The sequence below is a fragment of the Crotalus tigris genome, unplaced genomic scaffold, assembly GCF_016545835.1.
Source record: "Crotalus tigris isolate CLP2741 ecotype Arizona unplaced genomic scaffold, ASM1654583v1 scf7180000017666.379230911805:20528666, whole genome shotgun sequence".
In the NCBI taxonomy this organism is placed as follows: domain Eukaryota; kingdom Metazoa; phylum Chordata; class Lepidosauria; order Squamata; family Viperidae; genus Crotalus; species Crotalus tigris.
In genome coordinates, this window is record NW_024096552.1 from 15,987,095 (window position 1) to 16,007,044 (window position 19,950).

Consider the following 19,950-nt stretch of genomic DNA (forward strand, 5'->3'; position numbering starts at 1 on the left):
TTTTTTCAATTGCAGGTAGCATCTGTATTTGGTGTATACATATTGGGATTTATTGATTCAGCTAAACTACAGAAGATACTTTATGCACATATGGTAATATTTCCTTTACATTTTTAACAATATTCTTTGATAAAACAAATTTCTGAATGTTTCTACTTATGATTATTCTGTAAAGAATGTTAAATGTTTTTAATTAATAACAAAATGTTAGCTCACTTTTTAATCATGCTGTAATGTGTAAGAGAGGTGATCTTGACAGAAATACACAAGAATTGTTACATAATCAAAGAAGGCTAAAGCAGTGGTTCTCAACCTTTCTAATGCCGCGACCCCATAATACAGTTCCCGATGTTGTGGTGACCCCCAACCACTTATACATCACCGGGTGCCAGGGGCGTGGCCAAAGAAAAGGGGGAAAAAATGGCGGACAGCCTTGTTTGGCGACCCCCATGAAATGGTCGTTTGACCCCAAATGGGATCCCAACCCACAGGTTGAGAACCACTAGGCTAAAGGATTCTTTAATTCCTATAAAACAAAATAGCATTCAAAAGAGACTCAGGCAGGCTCCTCCCTTACTCATTGAAATAAAACAGGAAGGGAAGATAAATGTCACTCAGGCTTTTATTAGTATAGATAGTCCCTAATCTATGATCACAACTGAGCCTGTAATTACAGTCATAAGTCGTGACAGTTGTGAAGCGGGTCATGATGTGACCATGCCCAGTTTTACAACATCTTTTGCAACAACAATAAGTAAATGCATTAGTCATTAAGTAAATCCATTGTTCGTCCTAGTTGCTGTCACATGATTGCAATATTCCATAGTCACATGTCACTGCATGTAGCTTCTTGATTCCACTTTAACTTTACTTGTAAGAAGCAGCAGTGACGGTCACAAATGGTGATCAGGTGATCACGGCAGACTGCAACATTGTAATTGCATGCTGATTGCAAGCACCCAAATTATAATTAATGATCACCGAATGTTGCAATGGTACCAACTGTGAGGACCCCTCCTAGGTCCCTCTCATTCAAACGACATTGCAAATTTGAACAGTCATTGAATGAGTGACTATTGATTCAATGCTTCAGTGGGGATTAATGATTCAATGAGGATTAATACCCATTTTTTTCTCTCTCCCCATCATCCTCTTTTAAGTGCTTACAGTCCAATTTGAAAACATGTCAGCTGCTGTTTTTTAAATGAACAAACATGATTAATTTGTATATAAATTTGTATATAAAATGTCACCATGATATATAGACCAAATATTCTATTTTTTTACAAGAGTGGTTTATATTTGTGTATCTTTTGTCAAATGATACATTATTTTAAATAATTTAAATAATGTATAAGATAGCATCTTATACACTATTTGTTTTTTTTAAATCTTGTAGGTAGATACTCTACATATTTGTCATGCCTCTGCAATTTTAATTAACATATTTATTTATGTCACATCAGGTATCTCTTACTGTATGCTTTGTCTTTATGTTTGGAAATTCTATGTTGATGACATCCTATTATGCTGCCTTTTTGATAGTCAGCTGGGTAAGTCTTAAACAAATAGCCAATAATGATTTACTTAGTGTACAATTATAGTAGTCATATTTTATTTATAGAGATTTTATTGGTTTTTTTTCCCAGCAAAATATCCTAATCCTTCATTCTTTCCTCTAGCCAAGAATAAAATAAGTTCCAAATTTGATAGTAGTCTGTATCTTCTTTGTCTTTCAACCTCATAGTTAATCTGTCCGTCTCTGCATATTCCAATATTTTCCTGATTATTTCTTCCTCTGATGACAGTCCTTCATTTTTCCAGTATTGTGCAAAAATTATTTTCGCTGCTGTAGTAATGTGTAAGATTAAATAAAATTTCTGCTTATTAGTCTTTTCAGGCATAATACCTAGTAAAAAAAGTTCAGGTTTAAAATCCACTTGTTCACCCAATATTTTTTCTAACCACATATGTATCTTTCTCCAATAGGCCTTTGCCTTACCACATGTCCACCAAATGTGATAATACGTGCCTATGTTATGTTTACATTTCCAACATCTATCTGTCATATTTTTAAACATTTTTGCTAATCTTGCTGGCGGTAGGTGCCGTCTATAAAACATTTTATACAGATTTTCTTTGTATGAAGTTGACATTGTTAATTTATAGTTTCTCTCTCATAACATTTGCCATTTTTCTAATTCTATATTATAGCCAAAAAAATTTGCCCATCTTGTCATTGTTTCTTTCACTTGTTCACTTTCCATATCTAAAATTAACAAAAAGTTATACATTTTCTTGATTAATTTCTCATCTGAGGTTAACAAAATCTTTTCACTTACAGTTTGATCCTTGTAAAATTCATACAGTACATTTTTACATCTTTTTCATATCTACAGTAGTCATATTATCTAAGCTGAATATTTCATGCAGCTTATACAGGTAGACCACAACTGAGCAAAACAATTCAATTTCAAAGTGAGACATTTTAAAGTGAATTTTGCCCTATTCTATGACCTTTCTTGCCACACTTGTTTAAGTGAATCACTGCAGTCGTTAAGTTAGAAACATAATTGTTAAGTGAATCTGGCTTCCCTATTGACTTTGTTATCAGAAGGCCACAAAAGGTGATCACATGACATGGGGTCACTGCAACTGTCATGGATATGAGTCCGGATCCAATCTGAGTCAGTCACCGGGACCAGAGATTTGTTCTTCCTATTTGCAATGCATGCCTTTATTTAATCCAATGTGAGGCTACCAATGAGTTTGGGTCTTCTTGTCTAACCACTCGTGTTATTGTAATCTTCCCTGTCTGTCCTACATAGTCACAGGGCAATCCATGAGGGGAATCTCGTAAATTACATTAGAAGTTTCTCCCACCTCCAAATGGTTTTTGTTCTGGATTATTTAGCCTCATATTGTAGCCTATTACCAGAACTGCCTTTTTAATATTTAAAAGAGAAATGTATAAGCAAATATTGATCCCCAATATCAGAAGTCATTGAAGAATCAGTTTTATCAGAACTAGAACACTGTGCATTTCATAATTACACACAGACTTTGGCATGGATGATACCTTTGTCATCATCAAAAGAAATATTCTCAAAGACTTTCATACCCTACTGAACTCCATTTTCCTGGATAAACAATTCACAGTGGAGGAAAAAAATGACTAGACTATGTATGCTTGTCGACATACAGGAAGATGGAAGCTGAGAAGCCATAGTATATTGCAAGGCTACCAAACTCCATGCATTCTGTGTTTCAGCAATAACCATCCACTGTCACATAAAAAGTTGCATTAAAACACTATATGGCAGATTGAGAACCCATTGTAGTACACAATAAGCAAAACAACTGGAGAGCAGGTACCTATGTGAACAATTCAAGCAGAAGGATATTCATAAGCGTTTATCACAAGATGCCTGAGCAACATGCTGGGGAGGGAAAGGAAGAAAAAAAGTACAAGAAAAAAAGCATACCCTGCCATATATCAAAAACATTTTGGAAGCAATAGAACGTAGCTTCTGAGGTCTGCAGGTGAGCATTGCCCATCTCCCAGAGTCTACCATACAAGGTCAAGTCATGCAGTAGAAAGACCATTTGGAGGTGGAAGAAATTTCTAATGTAATTTACCAGATTCTTCCATGGCTTGCCCCTGTGAAGGTAGGATAAATGGGAAGGAAGCGAATCATTGGGGTACAAGAACATGAGCAGTTAGAGAAGGAGACCCGAACTTATTGTTAGCCTCACATTGCAATAAACAAAGTCATGCATTCAATTTCGTAGCTACTTTGTCCCCAGCAGGGACAAAAATGGCCAGATAAATGATTGAAGTCTGAGAAATGGCCTCTTGTCAGTCAACAGTGCCAATTTATCACTAGCTTACCAGGTACTTAGGAGCTGAAGAAGCAGCAGCAAAAGAAAACAACCATGACTTAATAGCTAGCCATCAATACCCCAATCAACAACTAAAACCACACACACTCAGGCATCAGGTAAATATTATGCATAGAACAGTCCAGTGCAGACATTCTGGAGACTGAGAAGTTCCCTGAGGATAGGCTCCAGCACAAGTCCAAAAGCTGGAAGAACAAACCCTCAGGTGCTGGTGACTGACTCCGATTGGCTTCTGCAACATTATCCTGGGATAATGTATATTTGCCTTCATTCGTGAAATGTGAGTCAATTGCTAAGCATTTGAAATTTGATCATATGACCATGGAGATGCTGCAACAGTTGTAAGTGTGAAAAATGGTAATCACTTTTTTCAATGCAGTTGTAACTTCGAATGCTCACTAAACAAGCTTATAGGTCAAGGACTACCTGTATTGTAAAAAAATGGCTTATGTATTTGAAGACAAGAAAACTTTCCATTCTCTGGATTTTAATTTGATATAATCTGTAGAGTGTTCTGATATATCTGCATATTTTATCTATTTTTGTTCAACCCCTGTTTCATTTCTATAATAAGCTTTGTGGTTCTTTGGCATAATCTTATTTCCAGCAAATTGAATAATGTTTGTTCCTTTCTTAACATCTTGGTCTGGGTGAGGAACCCCTACAATACTGTACATTTTTTGTTCTTACCTTTTCTTGTATTCATACCAAAAGATTCTTGACTGGTCCCTCTGTTCAGACTCCTGGATCTTTCTTCACATATAAAGGCACCAGTGACCCTTCTCCAAACCTAACACTATTTCTGGCCTATGCCCTTTAAATTTTGTTCCACTAGGTTTTAGTAAAGTTTATTAAATTGACTATTTTTAATTAAAACTGCTAGTTTTTTCAGGTTGTTGATTCCCTACAATCCGTAAATTTGTATAGCAAGACTGGAACCTTGGGGATCACTTAACTTGAACTACTCCCTCTTTTATTTATATATTCATTTTTGGATTCCCTGTGCTTGATGTCACACTATCTCTTCCTCTGAAGATTTTATTTAGGGAGGTTCACATTTTTTGTCAGTCTTCTTTAAAATACATTCTCCCTAGTCTTTGTAAGTATAACAAGTCTTTTACCAGATGCCCTTTATCTGTATCATAATATCAAAAAATAGAATGTGTTTCTAGATCCTTTTTTTTCTTTATTAGCTCAGTGAATTAAATATGTTTCAGTCTCTACAAAATTATTTCTAGTTTCAACTGTAATATCTTCTGAATGTCATGCAGTTGCAGAAAATTATTTATTTATTTGTTAAATTGATATGCTGTCCATCTCATTCTGCAAAGTGACTCTTTGCAGAAAATGTTGATAGTTTTGTAATATAGTAATAAAATCATTAGCCTAATGCTAATATTTAGTAGATTAAAGATGTTTAATCTTTATTTAATTAAGAAAGGCATTGATAGGCTTAGGGAAAACTATAATTTGTATTTCAAATTAAATTAAGATGACAACAAAATATTATGGGCTTCCTGAAATCCTCATCTTTCACTATGAATGAATATGGATGTGCCCTACATATGCTTGAAAAAAATCTAAATATTCTTAGAGCAGCTTTTTAAAAATATTTTAATTGTAGTTAATTGCTTTTATATATTACAAAATGGGATTTACATTGACTGTCAGACTACATGATAGGCAAATTATTTATACTAAAATTCCATAGAATTGTGCCAGCCTAGTTGAGTGACTTAATCTCTACAAGTTGAATTAGCAGTGGTGATACTTATCAGTTTATGCAATAATCAGTTTCACAACAAGGTTAACTTTACAGTTTTAGAATACTTTTTCAGGTGTATCTGATACCATTTTTACTTATTTATTGCTTCATTTTCTGGAACCAATGCTTAAGCTGCAAGTGTTAATACAAAAAATTTCTTATTTTAGAGTATTCTGGAACTGGGACCCAAGTATCTGAAATTGTATACCAAAAATATTCCTTTGTGGGTAAGGTATTATTTTATGGCATGAATATTATCAGATGTTTGATCAATAAGATGATTTTTAAACTATATAAATATTAATGTTATATTGGTCTTTTCAAGTAAATTTTATTATTTATCTGTTTAATAGTAAATTTGATTCTTTTTTTTTTTGCTATTTGTCCAACATTTCTTTATTATCCCCATTTTTATTTTTTAAACTCTGATTTACATCATTGTGATATTTGTAAAATTATTTTAGTGTGATCACTCCTGGTTTAGCATTTGCTTTGATTAATAATAATCCTTTGCAAATTTGACAGTAATAAAAATTTCTGTCATAATAATAAAATTTATTTTCTGATCAAAGTGTTTATTTATGACCAAGTTTTATGCCCTGACAACAAAAACTATCTGTATGAAACCAATTAAGGTCTGGTTAATTTCAGGCAACAGTCAAGCCAGCCAAACTAATTAAAATCACAGAGCTGAGCATGTTAACTTGTGGTTAGGATTTTTTAGGGATGTGCTATGTTGCAAAGAAAAGCAATTCAGGAAAAGATAGCTTATTTAAGCAATTTCTGCTATATTGCACAGGACACAATATAGAGAACTTTATCTGAATAAGGACCGCAGCAACCAATGATTTTTTTACACACTCTCCCTCTCGCTCCCTTTCTGTCACATGTTCACTTAGTGACCATTTCTCTTAATAACCAAATTGAGGAACAGAATACAGTCATTAAAGAAGGAGAGAGTATATTTTATGAGTTTGGTAAGCTACTGTCAGCCTTCCTGGATAAACCAGACAGGAAACATGACTGTATCAACTATATCTACTTTATTGTAAAAGCTATATTAATAGACTCTTACTAGTCTGAAGGTACAAACCTCAGTTGCCATTTTTAACATTTTATCTATTAGGGTTGTTTCTTCCTAATTTCTTTCTCCTACACCTAAGCTCTAGCGCAATGGTTCTCAACCTGTGGGTCGGGACCCCATTTGGGGTCGAACGACCATTTCACGGGGGTCGCCAAACAACGCAGTCCGCCATTTTTTCCCCTTTTCCTTAGCTGTGCTACTCCCTTTTATTCTATTGGCTTTTGAAAGCCAATAGAATAGACTCTCTTGAATAGTCTAATTCTATTGGCTTTCAAAAGCCAATAGGAATTGTCCAGGCTGTCACTGCCCTGCTGAGCCCGCCAACAGTCCCATTCTGCAAACGGTGCTGCACCAGTTGAGTAGTCCTCGACTTATGACCGGTTGAGTAGTCCTCGACTTACAACCGGTTGGGGGTCGCGGCATTAAAAAGGTTGAGAACCACTGATCTATGGAAATATATTATTAAAAATGTCTACTATCATGAAGTAGTGTAAGAATAAATTTACATAATTTTGATATAGTTTTAGAATCCCTTGTTTTCATTCTTCCAGTATTGTAGCTGTAACCACATAGAATGAATTGAAGTGTATGTATTGCCCCCCATTTTTTTCAACTTCTTTTTAAATGTATGGGGGCAAACTCTGTCAAGGCCAGAATTGTACCCACTCTTGTCACCTAATAGAACCATTATGATTATCTTGGATGCAGATGATATATCTCTTCTTAAATATCTTTAGTAGTTAGGAGGTCTTGCTCCCATAATATAGATACAATGGTCTTCACATCATCTAGGACACAGGTCGGCAACCTGCGGCTCCGGAGCCGCATGCGGCTCTTTGGGACTTCCCCTGTGGCTCCCAGCCTCCTCTGCCTTTGCAGAGAGAGACAGAAACAGAGAGAGGCAATTGCGCTTCCCTGCTTTTCTCTCTCTCTCTCTCTCTCTCTCTCTCTCTCTCTGTGTGTGTGTGTGTGTGTGTGTGTGTGTGTGTGTCTGTGTGTGTGTCTGTGTAAAAGAGAGTGCACTCACAGTATTCTCCGAGGAGCTGAAAAGCTTACTGGGTGGAACTCCTCCCTTTGCTGCGTCTCTGCAGGAAGCAGGAAGCAGGAAGGGCAGGAGAGAGCTAGCTAGCCCAGCTAGGCTGACTCAGGAATTCTGGGAGTTGAAGTCCATGAGTCATAAAAGAGACGAGGTTGCTTGTTGGACAACAGCTTGAAGCTTGCCAGGTGAGCAGCAGATAGGAGGGGGGGCAGAAAGAGAGAAAAAAAGAGAGGGAGAGAGAGAGAGAAAGAAAGAAAGAAAGCGGGGGGGAGGGAAGAGGAGATAGAGAGGCAGATAGAGAGGGAGGGAGAGAGAGACACAGAGAGAGAGACCCTTTTGACATCTAAAATGAAGATAACACTGCATATATCCTTTTTTTACCTGTGTGTGTGTGTGTGTATACACATACATACATACATATACATATACATATATACATACACACACACAAACACACACCTATAATAAAGGTAAAAAAGGATATATGCAGTGTTATCTTCATTTTAGATATCAAAAGGGTTTTGCGGCTCCCAGTGTTTTGTTTTTGGTGGGAAACGGGTCCAAGTGGCTCTTTAAATGTTTTGGGTTGCCTACCCCTGATCTAGGAAAAAAATACATTTCTTGTTGTTCTGTAGAAATGGTCTTCCATTTCACTACTTTTGGAAAATTTATAGAGAGTATGGAGCAAAAAGTCAAACATTTCAGAGTTTTCTGCTTTGCTTGATGAAATGTCAATAATCATGTCCTAATGACAGACAAATATACAGAATGAAACTATGAGTTATTTAACATGGAATATAGGTCTATAAATATTGCTCTGAAGCAGACATTTCAGATCCTAAAATTTCCCAACATATGCTAGGAATTCTGGGAATAGGAGTACACTTGTTAGAAAATTTAAGAAATTTGACACTGTATTGTAAATTATGGAATTAGACAATTAAATTGTAGTGGTCACCACGATGTAAAAAAAGATGTTGAGACTCTAGGAAGAGTACAGAGAAGAGCAACAAAGATGATTAGGGGACAGGAACGGTTGCTGGAATTGGGTATGTCTAGTTTAACGAAGAGAAGGACGAGGGGGGACATGATAGCAGTGTTCCAATATCTCAGGGGCTGCCACAAAGAAGAGGGAGTCAAGCTATTTTCCAAAGCGCCTGAAGGCAGGACAAGAAGCAATGGATGGAAACTAACCAAAGAGAGAAGCAACCTAGAACTAAGGAGAAACTTCCTGACAGTTAGAACAATTAACCAGTGGAACAACCTGCCTCCAGAAGCGGTGAATGCTCCAACACTGGAAGTTTTTAAGAAGAAACTGGATAGCCATTTGTCCAAAATGGTATAGGGTTTCCTGCCTGAGCAGGGGGTTGGACTAGATGACCTCCAAGGTCCCTTTCAACATTATTATTATTATTATTATTATTATTATTATTATTATTATTATTATTAATCATCACACAGTCAGCCAGATGTTCAGACTGGATTTGGCATTTTGTCTACCTATCGAGTCCTTACCCAGGACCTGAGATAGGCAGATGTGGATGTTTGATAGTATTACAGATATCGTCGCAGGATGGAAGCAGTTCCTAGTTGAGTAGTCCTCGATTTACAACCGGTTGAGTAGTCCTCGACTTACAACCGGTTGGGGGTCACGGCATTAAAAAGGTTGAGAGCCACTGCTCTAGCGAGTGCCTCCTTTTCTTGTCTTTTTTTTTTCCTGGTTAGCATCTCTCTCCCTCATCCTCCAAGGTCATTCACATATTCTATTTCAGCTACTCATCAGTGTTGTAAATAAAGAAATCCTGATGCTATAAACACAGTATTGCAAGCACAGGCAGAGCAAAATACTTTGCTTGCATGCTACTTTTTCTTCTATCCAAATATTTTCTCAACTTTTTGTGGGTAACTCCCTATTTGTGGGTAAACTACAGGTTGCTATTGCATCTCATTGCAGCAAAGGATTCAAGTTATTATTAGTTTTTGAATTGGTAAAATCATGGCTTACAATTAGATTTAATAATAAAAGAATGGCTGAGAAAATAATTTGGACCATTCAGAGAAACATAAGCAAAAATCTTTATTCAGTTCCTTGTAGCACATCTTGAATGAAAACTTCCTGATTTATTTAAACCTAGAATATGGTTCAGAACAAACAATTAGGTAAAATTAAAGTAACTATTTTGTTACAATAATTATAGTTGTACTTATGTGGAAGTCTTTCCAATATATACTTTTATTAATACTGGTCAATTATTTCCTTCATATTTTAAGCAGTAATGACTGAATATTTTCTGTAAAAAAATGAGAAAAATTGTTGGATTTGAAGAAAAATCAAGATGAATCAGATTTTGCCTCTCCCATTTTTAAAACAGTAGTTTCTAGTAGTTTGGGAGCAGAATAAATGTAAGCACAGTTTAGGGAAATTGCAATCAAATATAATTGATCCAATCTGGAGGATGTTGTCCCTATTCCATCTGTTCTTATCATTTTTATAGGCTTTGGAAGGATTTTCTTGCCTGTTTGGGACAATTATCTTGAAATTCTTGATGTGTCTAATATTTGGAATATCTGATGATGTAAGTTAAAAGTTAGTTTTTATGTTTGCTATCCAAATAATGTTTGTTAGCTTTGTATATTTTGTATTCTCTTCTGGTAATATGTATAATGTTACATTTTCATATTAGATGCCATAGTTTTACCTGAAGTTGTAAAAATATACTTGAGAATTATGCCCATGAATTGTAGTATAGTTTAAAAAGTAAATTGATATTAAGTTTAGATCTATTAATTAATCACCCTCCTTGAACCTCTTTACCTTCCACTGGATGTGCTACCTGAAGAATATAATGGAACACAGCAATCATTGTGCAGTAGTAAGTAATTGGACAGTTTATAAATGTCTTACGCTATGGCTGTATCAGGTGTACTGTCTGGTGCAGTTGAGTTTCACAGTGCTCTTCCTTTGAGATTTGAAGCAAATGTCAAATAATACGTCCTGATATTTGGAATGAAAAACTAAGCCTCCTTTTGTCACTAACCCAGAAGCTACTGAAACTTTTTCAGGGGCATTCTTCTATCCCTCTTTCTTCACTATTTTATGCTGGTGAGATGCTAGAAATTATTGTAGGTTGCAAATTTTGTTGCTCTTAGTGAATTGCAGAAGTGTCTGGTTGCCCGCCAATCAGTTTAAGCCAAAGATCTGTTGGAAAAGATTTCCAAGGGGAGAGGACTGTCTCAAGTAGAGGTTATTAAGAACACCTGCTAGCTTGTTAGCATCCATGTACCTCACAAACAATAGAGATTCTTAGCAGGCCATCTCTGGGAAACTAGATCAGATGGGCAGATTGTATTCAGTAAAGTATTGTTTCACATAATCCAGTACAATATTGTGTAGGACTTTAAAGGTAATAGCACTCTAAATATACATGGAAGCCTACTGTACTCAATGCATCAGCTTTAAAATAGATGTTATTTTAAATCAGCAGAGTCATTCCACTACCAATCTTGTCACATTGTGTTAGCTGTAGCTTTCAGATCATCTCCAATGGCTGGCCCAGAGCCAGTTATAGAGTGATCTAGACCAGGGCTTTTCAACCTTTTTACCGATTGTACCACTTTTAGGATATGGCAGTATTCAAGTACCACCTAGCAAGGTGTCAAAAACTTGATGACAAAAAAAAAAACTGTTCAAAGTTGCAATTGCACTGAAATGACTTATGACCATTTTTCACTTATGACCATTGCAGCATGCCCAGGGTCATGTGATTTATATTTGGATGCTTGGCAACTGATTCATATTTATAATGGTCACAGTGTTCCAGGGTCATGTGATCCTCTTCTGCAACCTTTTGACAAGCAAAGTCAATGGTAGAGCTGCTAGTGGAAAGTGCTAAGGTGGGACTTCCTTTCCTCCCTCCCTTCCCTGCCTCCCTTTTTCTCATTCCCATCTCTTCTGAAGGAAAAATTTGACCCCCCCATATTTTCCCTCTTCCATATATTAATCAAACAAGGAAAGGCCTCCAGAGACAGAAAAGAGAAGCTGCTAAGTGAACTAGCTTAAGGCGCATTCCCCTTTAAGAATTATCTACTAGAAAGGAAAGTAAGGAGCGCAGCCAGCACTTAAGGAAGAAAAAAAAAGTAAGTACTGGCTGCCGGCTAAGGCAACCTCCCCAAATGGCTCCATTCATAAGTAAAGGAATGTTACAGGCAAAATCCATTCAGGAGAAAAATACTTCAAAATCCCTTGCAGCAAAACTTACAGCTAACAACAGCAGAGCAATAGAAGCTAACAGGAGAAATCAGCCATCAGCCAAATAGAAATTGCCAAATACTCCTTAAGAACACAAAGCCCTCATTGCCCAAATCCCAGAACTTCAAAGTCACAAATGCACATAAGAATCCTTCCATTCTCCATCTCCTTCCCTCCTCCGTGCCTCACCTCCAGCCATTGCTGCCTTTTTTCATTCCTCTTGGAGGGTGACCCCTCCCCCGCTGCATTTCTTGCCTGTTTGCTGCTTCCAGCACAGGTGGCTGCCACAGCAGTTGTAGATGGGCTCATGGCCAGCCTGCTTGATCTCCTCTCCCCCCACCCTCCCCCTCCTTCTTTTTCCCCTTTGGTGCAGCTGACTCTGCCTCCTCCCAAGGCTGCTGCCTTTTTTCTCTCTCCCTCTCCTGTCCAAACTGCCTCCTTTTATAGGCTCTCTTGTCTCCGGCCCCTTCCTCCTTTCTCATGGGGGAGGGTGAGCCAGAAGTGAGCCTGGGGCCTTTGCAGTTCCAGAGGACTCTAACTGCAAGTCCTTGCCTGTGCTGGCTCTTTCCCTCCCCCACTACACTTGGTTAGGCAGGGCTGTGTACCACCTGCCACTCATTAGTGTACCACAAGTTGAAAAGCCCTGATCTAGATATGAATTGTTGTTGCATGGAAAGGAGAAGTAAATAATTTGGAAATAAATATAGTGAAACATATGCATCTACCAATTTCCTGGCCTTTTTAAAATTGAATTCTGCCCATTTCTTGCAGTGTATTCTGATACCATGAATAAAACTGATTATAGTTATGAACCAATAATAGTTACTTACCCATTTTACATTATAGCTCACATACAAACATACATAATACATTAATTTAATTTTTTTTTAAAATGTGAACTAATTTGTCTAACAAACATTTCACTGTCATTTTTTTTCAATTAGGTCCATATAAGTAATCTGTTAAAAGCAAAACTTACCGGTTATAGAGATTTTGATACATCAATGTATACTTGTGCTGTGGAGTTTGATTTCATGGAAAAAGAGGTAAGTATCATTGATTCATTGATTTAATACATTTCAATCTTTTTGCAATTAATAAAAATTAACATACAAATCTATTGATATAGATAGTGTTTGAGTTATAACTGTAATTGGGCCATCACAGTACTAAGTTGTGATAGTTGTAAAACAAATCGGCCATATGTCAGATCAAATTTTATGACTTATTTTTTGGTGGTTAAGCAAATCAATGATTCACCATGAGTGCGGTTTGGGCAAAAGCTGGAAGTAGTTGCTGGTTTTCAGTAAAACATGCAGTCACATGGTCACAGGGAACTGCAAATGGCTATAAGTGAAGCCGTGTTGCTGAGGTCCTTTGACTGGAGGGACAACTTTTGGAACTTCAAATATGGGTTGTAACTATTCCCAAGATATGTCTGTTATAACTTAAAATGGTTACTGGTTACTAAGTTACTGGTCCTAAATCAAGGACTAATTCTACTAAAAATCTTTTAAAAACTTATAATTTTTATCTGTCTTTTTTCTACTTTGCCAGCTCATCTCCATCCAAAATGACATTTTGGCTAGACTAAGTGCATATATGTGTTAGTGTTTATGCAAAAGCAGAGACTCTTCAAATACTCGGTCTAAGCGCTATTCTGAATAATTTGCATATGAATGACAAAGTGTTCATTTTTCACACATGGGAAATTTATATACGATATAGATTAAGGTTGAAGTTAAAATGCTGTTCACTTTATCTTTGCTTATTACTTTCTTGATGTTTGTTTAGGTTTCTGCATCATTGTTTTTGTAGCTAGATTGAACCAAAATGATTGATCATATAATCCATAAGCCAGTCTATTCAGTAGCATAATAGTTTACTTTTTACTGCAAAAATATGTAAACTTGCAGGAATATTAAGTAAAACCACTTATTTAAAAGTGAATTAAATTCTATTTCAAAACAAGCCCCATCTAACATAGTAGAAATAATCACTGAAATGAATTCAGAACAAATACATATTTACAATATTTATTACGGTCCAAAGATTTCACAGTCCAAACTAAAACAGTTTGCCAAATGTGTAATTGCTAAAATGATAGGCATAAATAAGAATTATTTCCAATAATTTAACTATACAAAATAATCCACATGAACCCAATAGAAGATTCTATGTAGATAGAGGATTCTAAATCTTATGATGTGTTTATATGATGTCTTTCAAGAATGATTTTCCTAATGCAAAAAATATAAATTAAAAAGTTTCATTTTAAATGAAGGAATTTTACAAAATAAACTTGCATATAAGCTTAGTTGAAGCAGAACTTTTTAAGTAGAAAGAAGGGGGACAGAAATGCATAGATGTGATAGTTGAAAATGCCATACAAAATAAAATACTGACTTACTAGGAGTAATTGTGACTATTTCCTAAAAATGATTATTTTACACTTTTATCATCAAATTTCTCTACATAAAATTTAATTTAATTTCAGACTCCAGTTAGATATATGAAGACACTCCTGCTTCCAGTAGTTCTTATTCTTTTTTCAGTAATTGTTGTAAAGGTATGCCATCACTCTTTTTTATTTTACCTTTAACATATTGTGTCACATGTTTAAAACAAAATAGTTCTTGGAGATCAAAAATACAGGGTTCAATCTTCAGCTACCCAATTTTGGTGGAACAATCCCAGGATCCTGCCATCCACATAAAAGCAGTTTAAAGGTTGAATGTAACCTCTGTGTTGTCAACTTTTGTTATTCATAAATGCAGATGAACGGTACAGTTTTGAATGTATTGAATAGCATAGGCAATTCAATACATTCTTAGGCAAAACATCAGAATGAGTCTTTATACCTTTTCCTGCCCTGAAAAGCCTTCCAGAAGATTAATATAGAGGTTTATAGAAGTACCACTAGGTCTCATTTAGTGATTGCAATTTATTTCAGTGAAATAGTTGCTAGGTGCATCATATATCAGAGAAAGTGTGAAACTGTGAAGATCGTTGTTCCTGCCATCACATTCAGATAAAATTTTCTCACACACTGTCCTTTTTCTGATCTGTTTTTTTTTTCTTTTTTTGCCTCCTCTCAGCTATCTCTTCCTGAACTGTTTTTCTCTGCAGTGCAGCACTTCTTTAAAAAGTGCAAGTTAACAAGCTGAGCTCATTAATTAGTTAATTGGAACCTTTAACTGGCAATTGCTACCTGAAACTGAACAAACTAATCAATTTCACATTGAAAGTATTTGTTGTAGTAAATGTACACATTGGTTGGAAAATGATTTTTATTTCCATTTATTACTGTTACATTTGCAAATGGTCACTATCCAAGGCAGTTGCTAAATGAGGAGTGCTTGTGCAGGGGGTTAGGAAATGTGAAAAATGGAGGAATTATTTGAAATTAGCTATTATGTGCAAAATACTTTTACTAATTTTAGATAATTTTCCCTCCATCCTACCTCAATTCCTACTATAATTAAGAAAGTCACATTTTAGACTTTTTGACTGATGCTGTAGATATATTTTTCAGATGATGTAAAGGGATGTATCAAGAGAGAAGGGGAAAGCAAAAAAAACTACTTGCACACATTTTTCTTCCATTCACATTTCAGTTATACCTAATAGATTTATTTAGCCTTTTTGCAATAATGTAACAGAACAAAGTCTTGCTCATTCAGATATGAATGACTAAGTTAATGTCTAAAGTAATGTAGTGCAAGACCATGTAAACGACTAGCAATAAATATCTCTTCATTTGTAATTCATACATGTCCTTGAAGAAAAAAAATTAACTTGCTTACTTTTTAATCAATGTTTCATAGGCATTTCAATATGTTATGCTTAAAGAGAAATCCTCTGAAAGGTAAATATATTTTTATTGAAAATCCAATTAGAGAAATACTATTAGTAATGTTGTGCATCTTTAAAGGTTTAAAGGATTTCTCAGCCTTTAACATCAGTTTGTCATTTTCTCTAGATATTAACTACAAAAGATCTGATTTCTCTTTTTAGTGTTCCATATCTTGCACACAATAAAACGGACTTCCTTTCTTGGTTCTGAGCTTATAGGAGCCTCCTTCACAATACAAAAATATCATGCAGGCATGAAGTTCCCAATTCTGAAAACTAAGGTGGATGTTCTGTATTACATAGGTCTTGAAAGTTTATTGTTTATAGAGCAATGGGAAAAGTTCTATATTCAGAGGTTTGTGAAAGACAATTGTTAAATGAAATATAAGTACCATACTTTATAGTACAAATTCATCTACCCTATCATATATTAAGTACAGGTGGTCCAGTCACTTAATGACCATTCAAAGAGAGTCTCCAGTCAGAAAGCTAAAGAATGCCTTTTCTGGCCTCTTTACTGTTTAGAAAAATGGTATTTGTCAGAAAGCTAGTGAATGCAATGTTTCTGAAGGTTATAAAGGCTAGCACACAGAGGAAGGTAACTGCCACATTGGATCACAAAAAGGAAGCTTGAGTCTTTGGAATCCAATCTTCTTTCTCTGTCCCAGAGCAGGAGGGGAAGGCTGGAGAAACAAAGCTTGGATCTTTGTGGTCTGAGCTTCCTTCTGGTCCATCACAGGAATTCCATTCTGCTCATAGAGTAGAACTGCCTGTCCTGTGACTGCAAGTGGCTGTTTTTTTACATATATATTCAATAACAGGAGCAATGGCTTAACGGTTAAAGATGCTGAGCTTATCAGCTGGAAAGGTGACAGCCCAGGTTCAAGACCTGAGTGCTGCATGAAGGGGTGAGCTCCCATTACTTGCCACAGCTCCTGCCACCTAGCAATTCAAAGCATGCAAATGCAAGTAGGTAAATAGGTACCAATTCGGTGGGAGGGTAACAGCTTTCTCTGGTCCTCAGTTACAGTCATGCTGGTCACATGAGGATGGAAATGTCTTTGGACAACACTGCCCCCCTTGGTTAAGAAATGGAGATTAACACCACTCCTTAGAATCAGACACAACTGGACAGGGGAAATCTTTACCTTTACCTATATTCAATGAAATTCATGTTTATATTGTTCTCAGATAAGTTTAGTTGCTAATCTTCTATAACAGCATCTTCTGGGAATAGACTGCTCCTGATAAACAGAGTACCAGTAATGTTGTTGATTCAATGTTGATGCAATTCATCTTTTAAAAGTTCATAATTTCAGTTATTTAAAGATCTATAATTTTGTAATTGTTTGTTTGAAGGAGATGTATTCCACGATTTTGTTATATATTAAAAATATATAACTTCTCCTCATTAATAGACCTAAGTAGCTCAGAAAGTTAGTGTAATTAAAACATACCAAAATTAAAATCAAGAATTAAATTGAGTAAAGTTTTAAAAATCCTTAAAAAGAAAGACATTATAACAGTTAACGCTAGGAAAAGGCAATATAAAAAAGTTAAAAAAAAGGTACCTAAAAATTTCAATTGTAACCTAATGTACTACAGAGGGGAAGATCTCACAGGACAATACCTATAGATCAAGTTCATTTTTATATTTATCATCAATCTGCAAACTATAACTGAAGCATAGAATATCATCTGATGGTTATAAATGTTTATAAGACTGATATAATTAATGTTTAAGGTAACATATGGTTTAGGGCTTTGTTTATAATTTTATAGACAAATTGACTAAGTTTGTTTCTTTTATTTCAGACAGGAGTATTATTTTAATCAGGGTGAGGTAAGGATCTCATTCTCTCTTTTCTTCCAAAATACCACTTAGATTTATTCTGCACAGCATTGTCTTGTTTCAAAAATATTTATTTAAAATAAGATGGAATTTTATGCATTTTTTAAAAAGTTAATGTCAAATTAAAGCAATAAGAAAAGACAGATTAGGTAATCCAGTTGTTTGCAGAGCAGTTTTTATAATTCTAAATTGCTACTTTGATGCATATCATGGGATTAAGAATGTATTGTTTCTGTAAGGCTTAATATTCTTGACATATTTTTGTCATTAATATTGTTGCTGCTTTTTTCTAAAATTCCTAATTTTTACTTCAAACTACAAAAAGTTTACATTTTAAAAATTATAATATGCCCCAAGAAAACAAGATTCAATAAAAATTAGATGTTACTTAATGCTTATGTACCTTATACCACATTTAAAAACAATTGTGCTTTCTTATGCTCTCCTTTATTTGCAGATCGTATACCATGCATTACAACTACTTTTTTTTACTATACTTGCCATTTTAATAATGAGACTAAAGTTGTTTTTGACTCCACATATGTGCATTATGGCATCCTTAATATGCTCAAAACAGGTAAATTATTGCTACTATTAGTGACATATTTTATGGAGTAAGTGATAATACAGGTAGTCCTTGACATTACAACAGACCCTAAAATGGTACTTTTCAAATGATTTGAAATTCCAGGGGCAGCCTTCCAGTCATGTGATTGCATTTGAGGCACTCATCAACCAGCAAATATTTACAACCATTACCATTACAACATCCTTGGTCATGTAATTATGATTTATACTTATGCCAGAAATGGATGTTTACTTCTCACTTGCTCACTTAATGAAAATAATCATAAAGCCAGGTTGGTTACATGATGACCCACTTAACTATTGACATGACTTAAGTCTGGGCTCAGTTGTAGATGTAAATCACGAACTACATGTATACAATTTTTTTAATAATTTAAATTGTCTTTGTAATAGAGTACAACCTCTCTTACTTTGGAAACACAATTTATTCCTTGAATCACAAGTGAAATGTTTGCTAAATGAACAATTTGACACAGAGAGAGAGACTGCAAAAACTGCTGGTTGCTATCATCTCATTTAAGAAATTCTCTCATGCCACAATACCAGCCTTATTTTCACTCAGTTTACATTGTTTTTAGACACATAAAATTTGTTTTAAAGTTTGCACATTGATCAAAAAATGTTTTTAAATTTGTTGTATAGGAATTCCTCGAGTTACGAGTGTAATGGAGCCTGCACATTCCATTCATAACTCAAAAACTCGTGGAAGGATATTACTTAATTGACTAATGAAATTCAGAGAGAACCACAGTTCAATCCTGAGTTATTATAATCTCTTCTATTTGTCTATGGAGATTTTCAGTCATCCAGGTCATGGTTGTCTCAAAAGTCCTTTTTCCAAAGGCAACTGGACTTTCTTTGTTTTTCCTTGAAGGAAAAACTTTTGAGACATGCTCTTCTATTGGAATTAAAGACAGTTTTCAAATCTTTTTAAATCAATATAATCAGTAGTCATACTGATGTGAATGTTTATAATTACTGTGATTAACTTTAGTGGTTAAATCAGCATGAACAATGTTTTAAAATAGCTTGATGTAATGTTTTAAAACTGACATTAATAATCACTTTGATTAAGTGCCTAATCATTTCCTTTCACAGTTGTTTGGATGGGTTTTTTACAAAATCCAACCTGGAACACTTGTTCTTACAATTTTGGCAATGATGGCATTTGAAGGAATAGCAAATCTTCAAAAAGAATGGAGTATTGTGGGAGAATTTAGCAATTTGCCCCAGGAAGAACTACTGCTGTGGATAAAAGCAAATACTAAGCCAGGTAAAACAAGAGTAGAAAACTCTTCTTATTGCAATATTGAATGTAAAATCTGCTAGAAGGCTAACACGTTTAACATTGAACAGTTATTCCTGGTGTCCTGATTTATTATGACTACCGTGTAAGTGATACAATTTAAGAAAGAACTGTCTTTATAAATGCTATTATTATGTGGAATTATAAAATGCATTTTGAATGGAAAGGCGTGTTTTAAATAGAAAGGAAACTTTTAGAACAGTGGTTCTCAACCTGTGGGTCGGGACCCCATTTGGGGTCGAACGACCATTTCACGGGGGTCGCCAAACAAGGCTGTCCACCATTTTTCCCTCCTTTTCTTTGGCCATG

The 19,950-nt window shown here is 35.2% G+C and overlaps 1 protein-coding gene across 7 annotated transcripts in view; it reads left to right on the top strand.

The window, feature by feature from the left end:
* DPY19L1 (dpy-19 like C-mannosyltransferase 1) overlaps positions 1 to 19,950 on the top strand; it is an 81,965-nt gene that overhangs the window by 47,310 nt on the left and 14,705 nt on the right. For 6 of the 7 annotated variants that reach the window (XM_039336796.1, XM_039336800.1, XM_039336797.1 and 3 more), the window contains 10 exons: positions 16 to 93; positions 1,467 to 1,553; positions 5,836 to 5,895; positions 10,287 to 10,367; positions 12,985 to 13,086; positions 14,538 to 14,609; positions 15,868 to 15,908; positions 17,711 to 17,738; positions 18,205 to 18,324; positions 19,434 to 19,608. In XM_039336796.1, coding sequence (XP_039192730.1) covers positions 16 to 93; positions 1,467 to 1,553; positions 5,836 to 5,895; positions 10,287 to 10,367; positions 12,985 to 13,086; positions 14,538 to 14,609; positions 15,868 to 15,908; positions 17,711 to 17,738; positions 18,205 to 18,324; positions 19,434 to 19,608 — 844 coding nt within the window. The remainder of the gene's footprint in view (positions 1 to 15; positions 94 to 1,466; positions 1,554 to 5,835; positions 5,896 to 10,286; positions 10,368 to 12,984; positions 13,087 to 14,537; positions 14,610 to 15,867; positions 15,909 to 17,710; positions 17,739 to 18,204; positions 18,325 to 19,433; positions 19,609 to 19,950) is intronic. The other variant, XM_039336798.1, reaches the window with a different exon arrangement.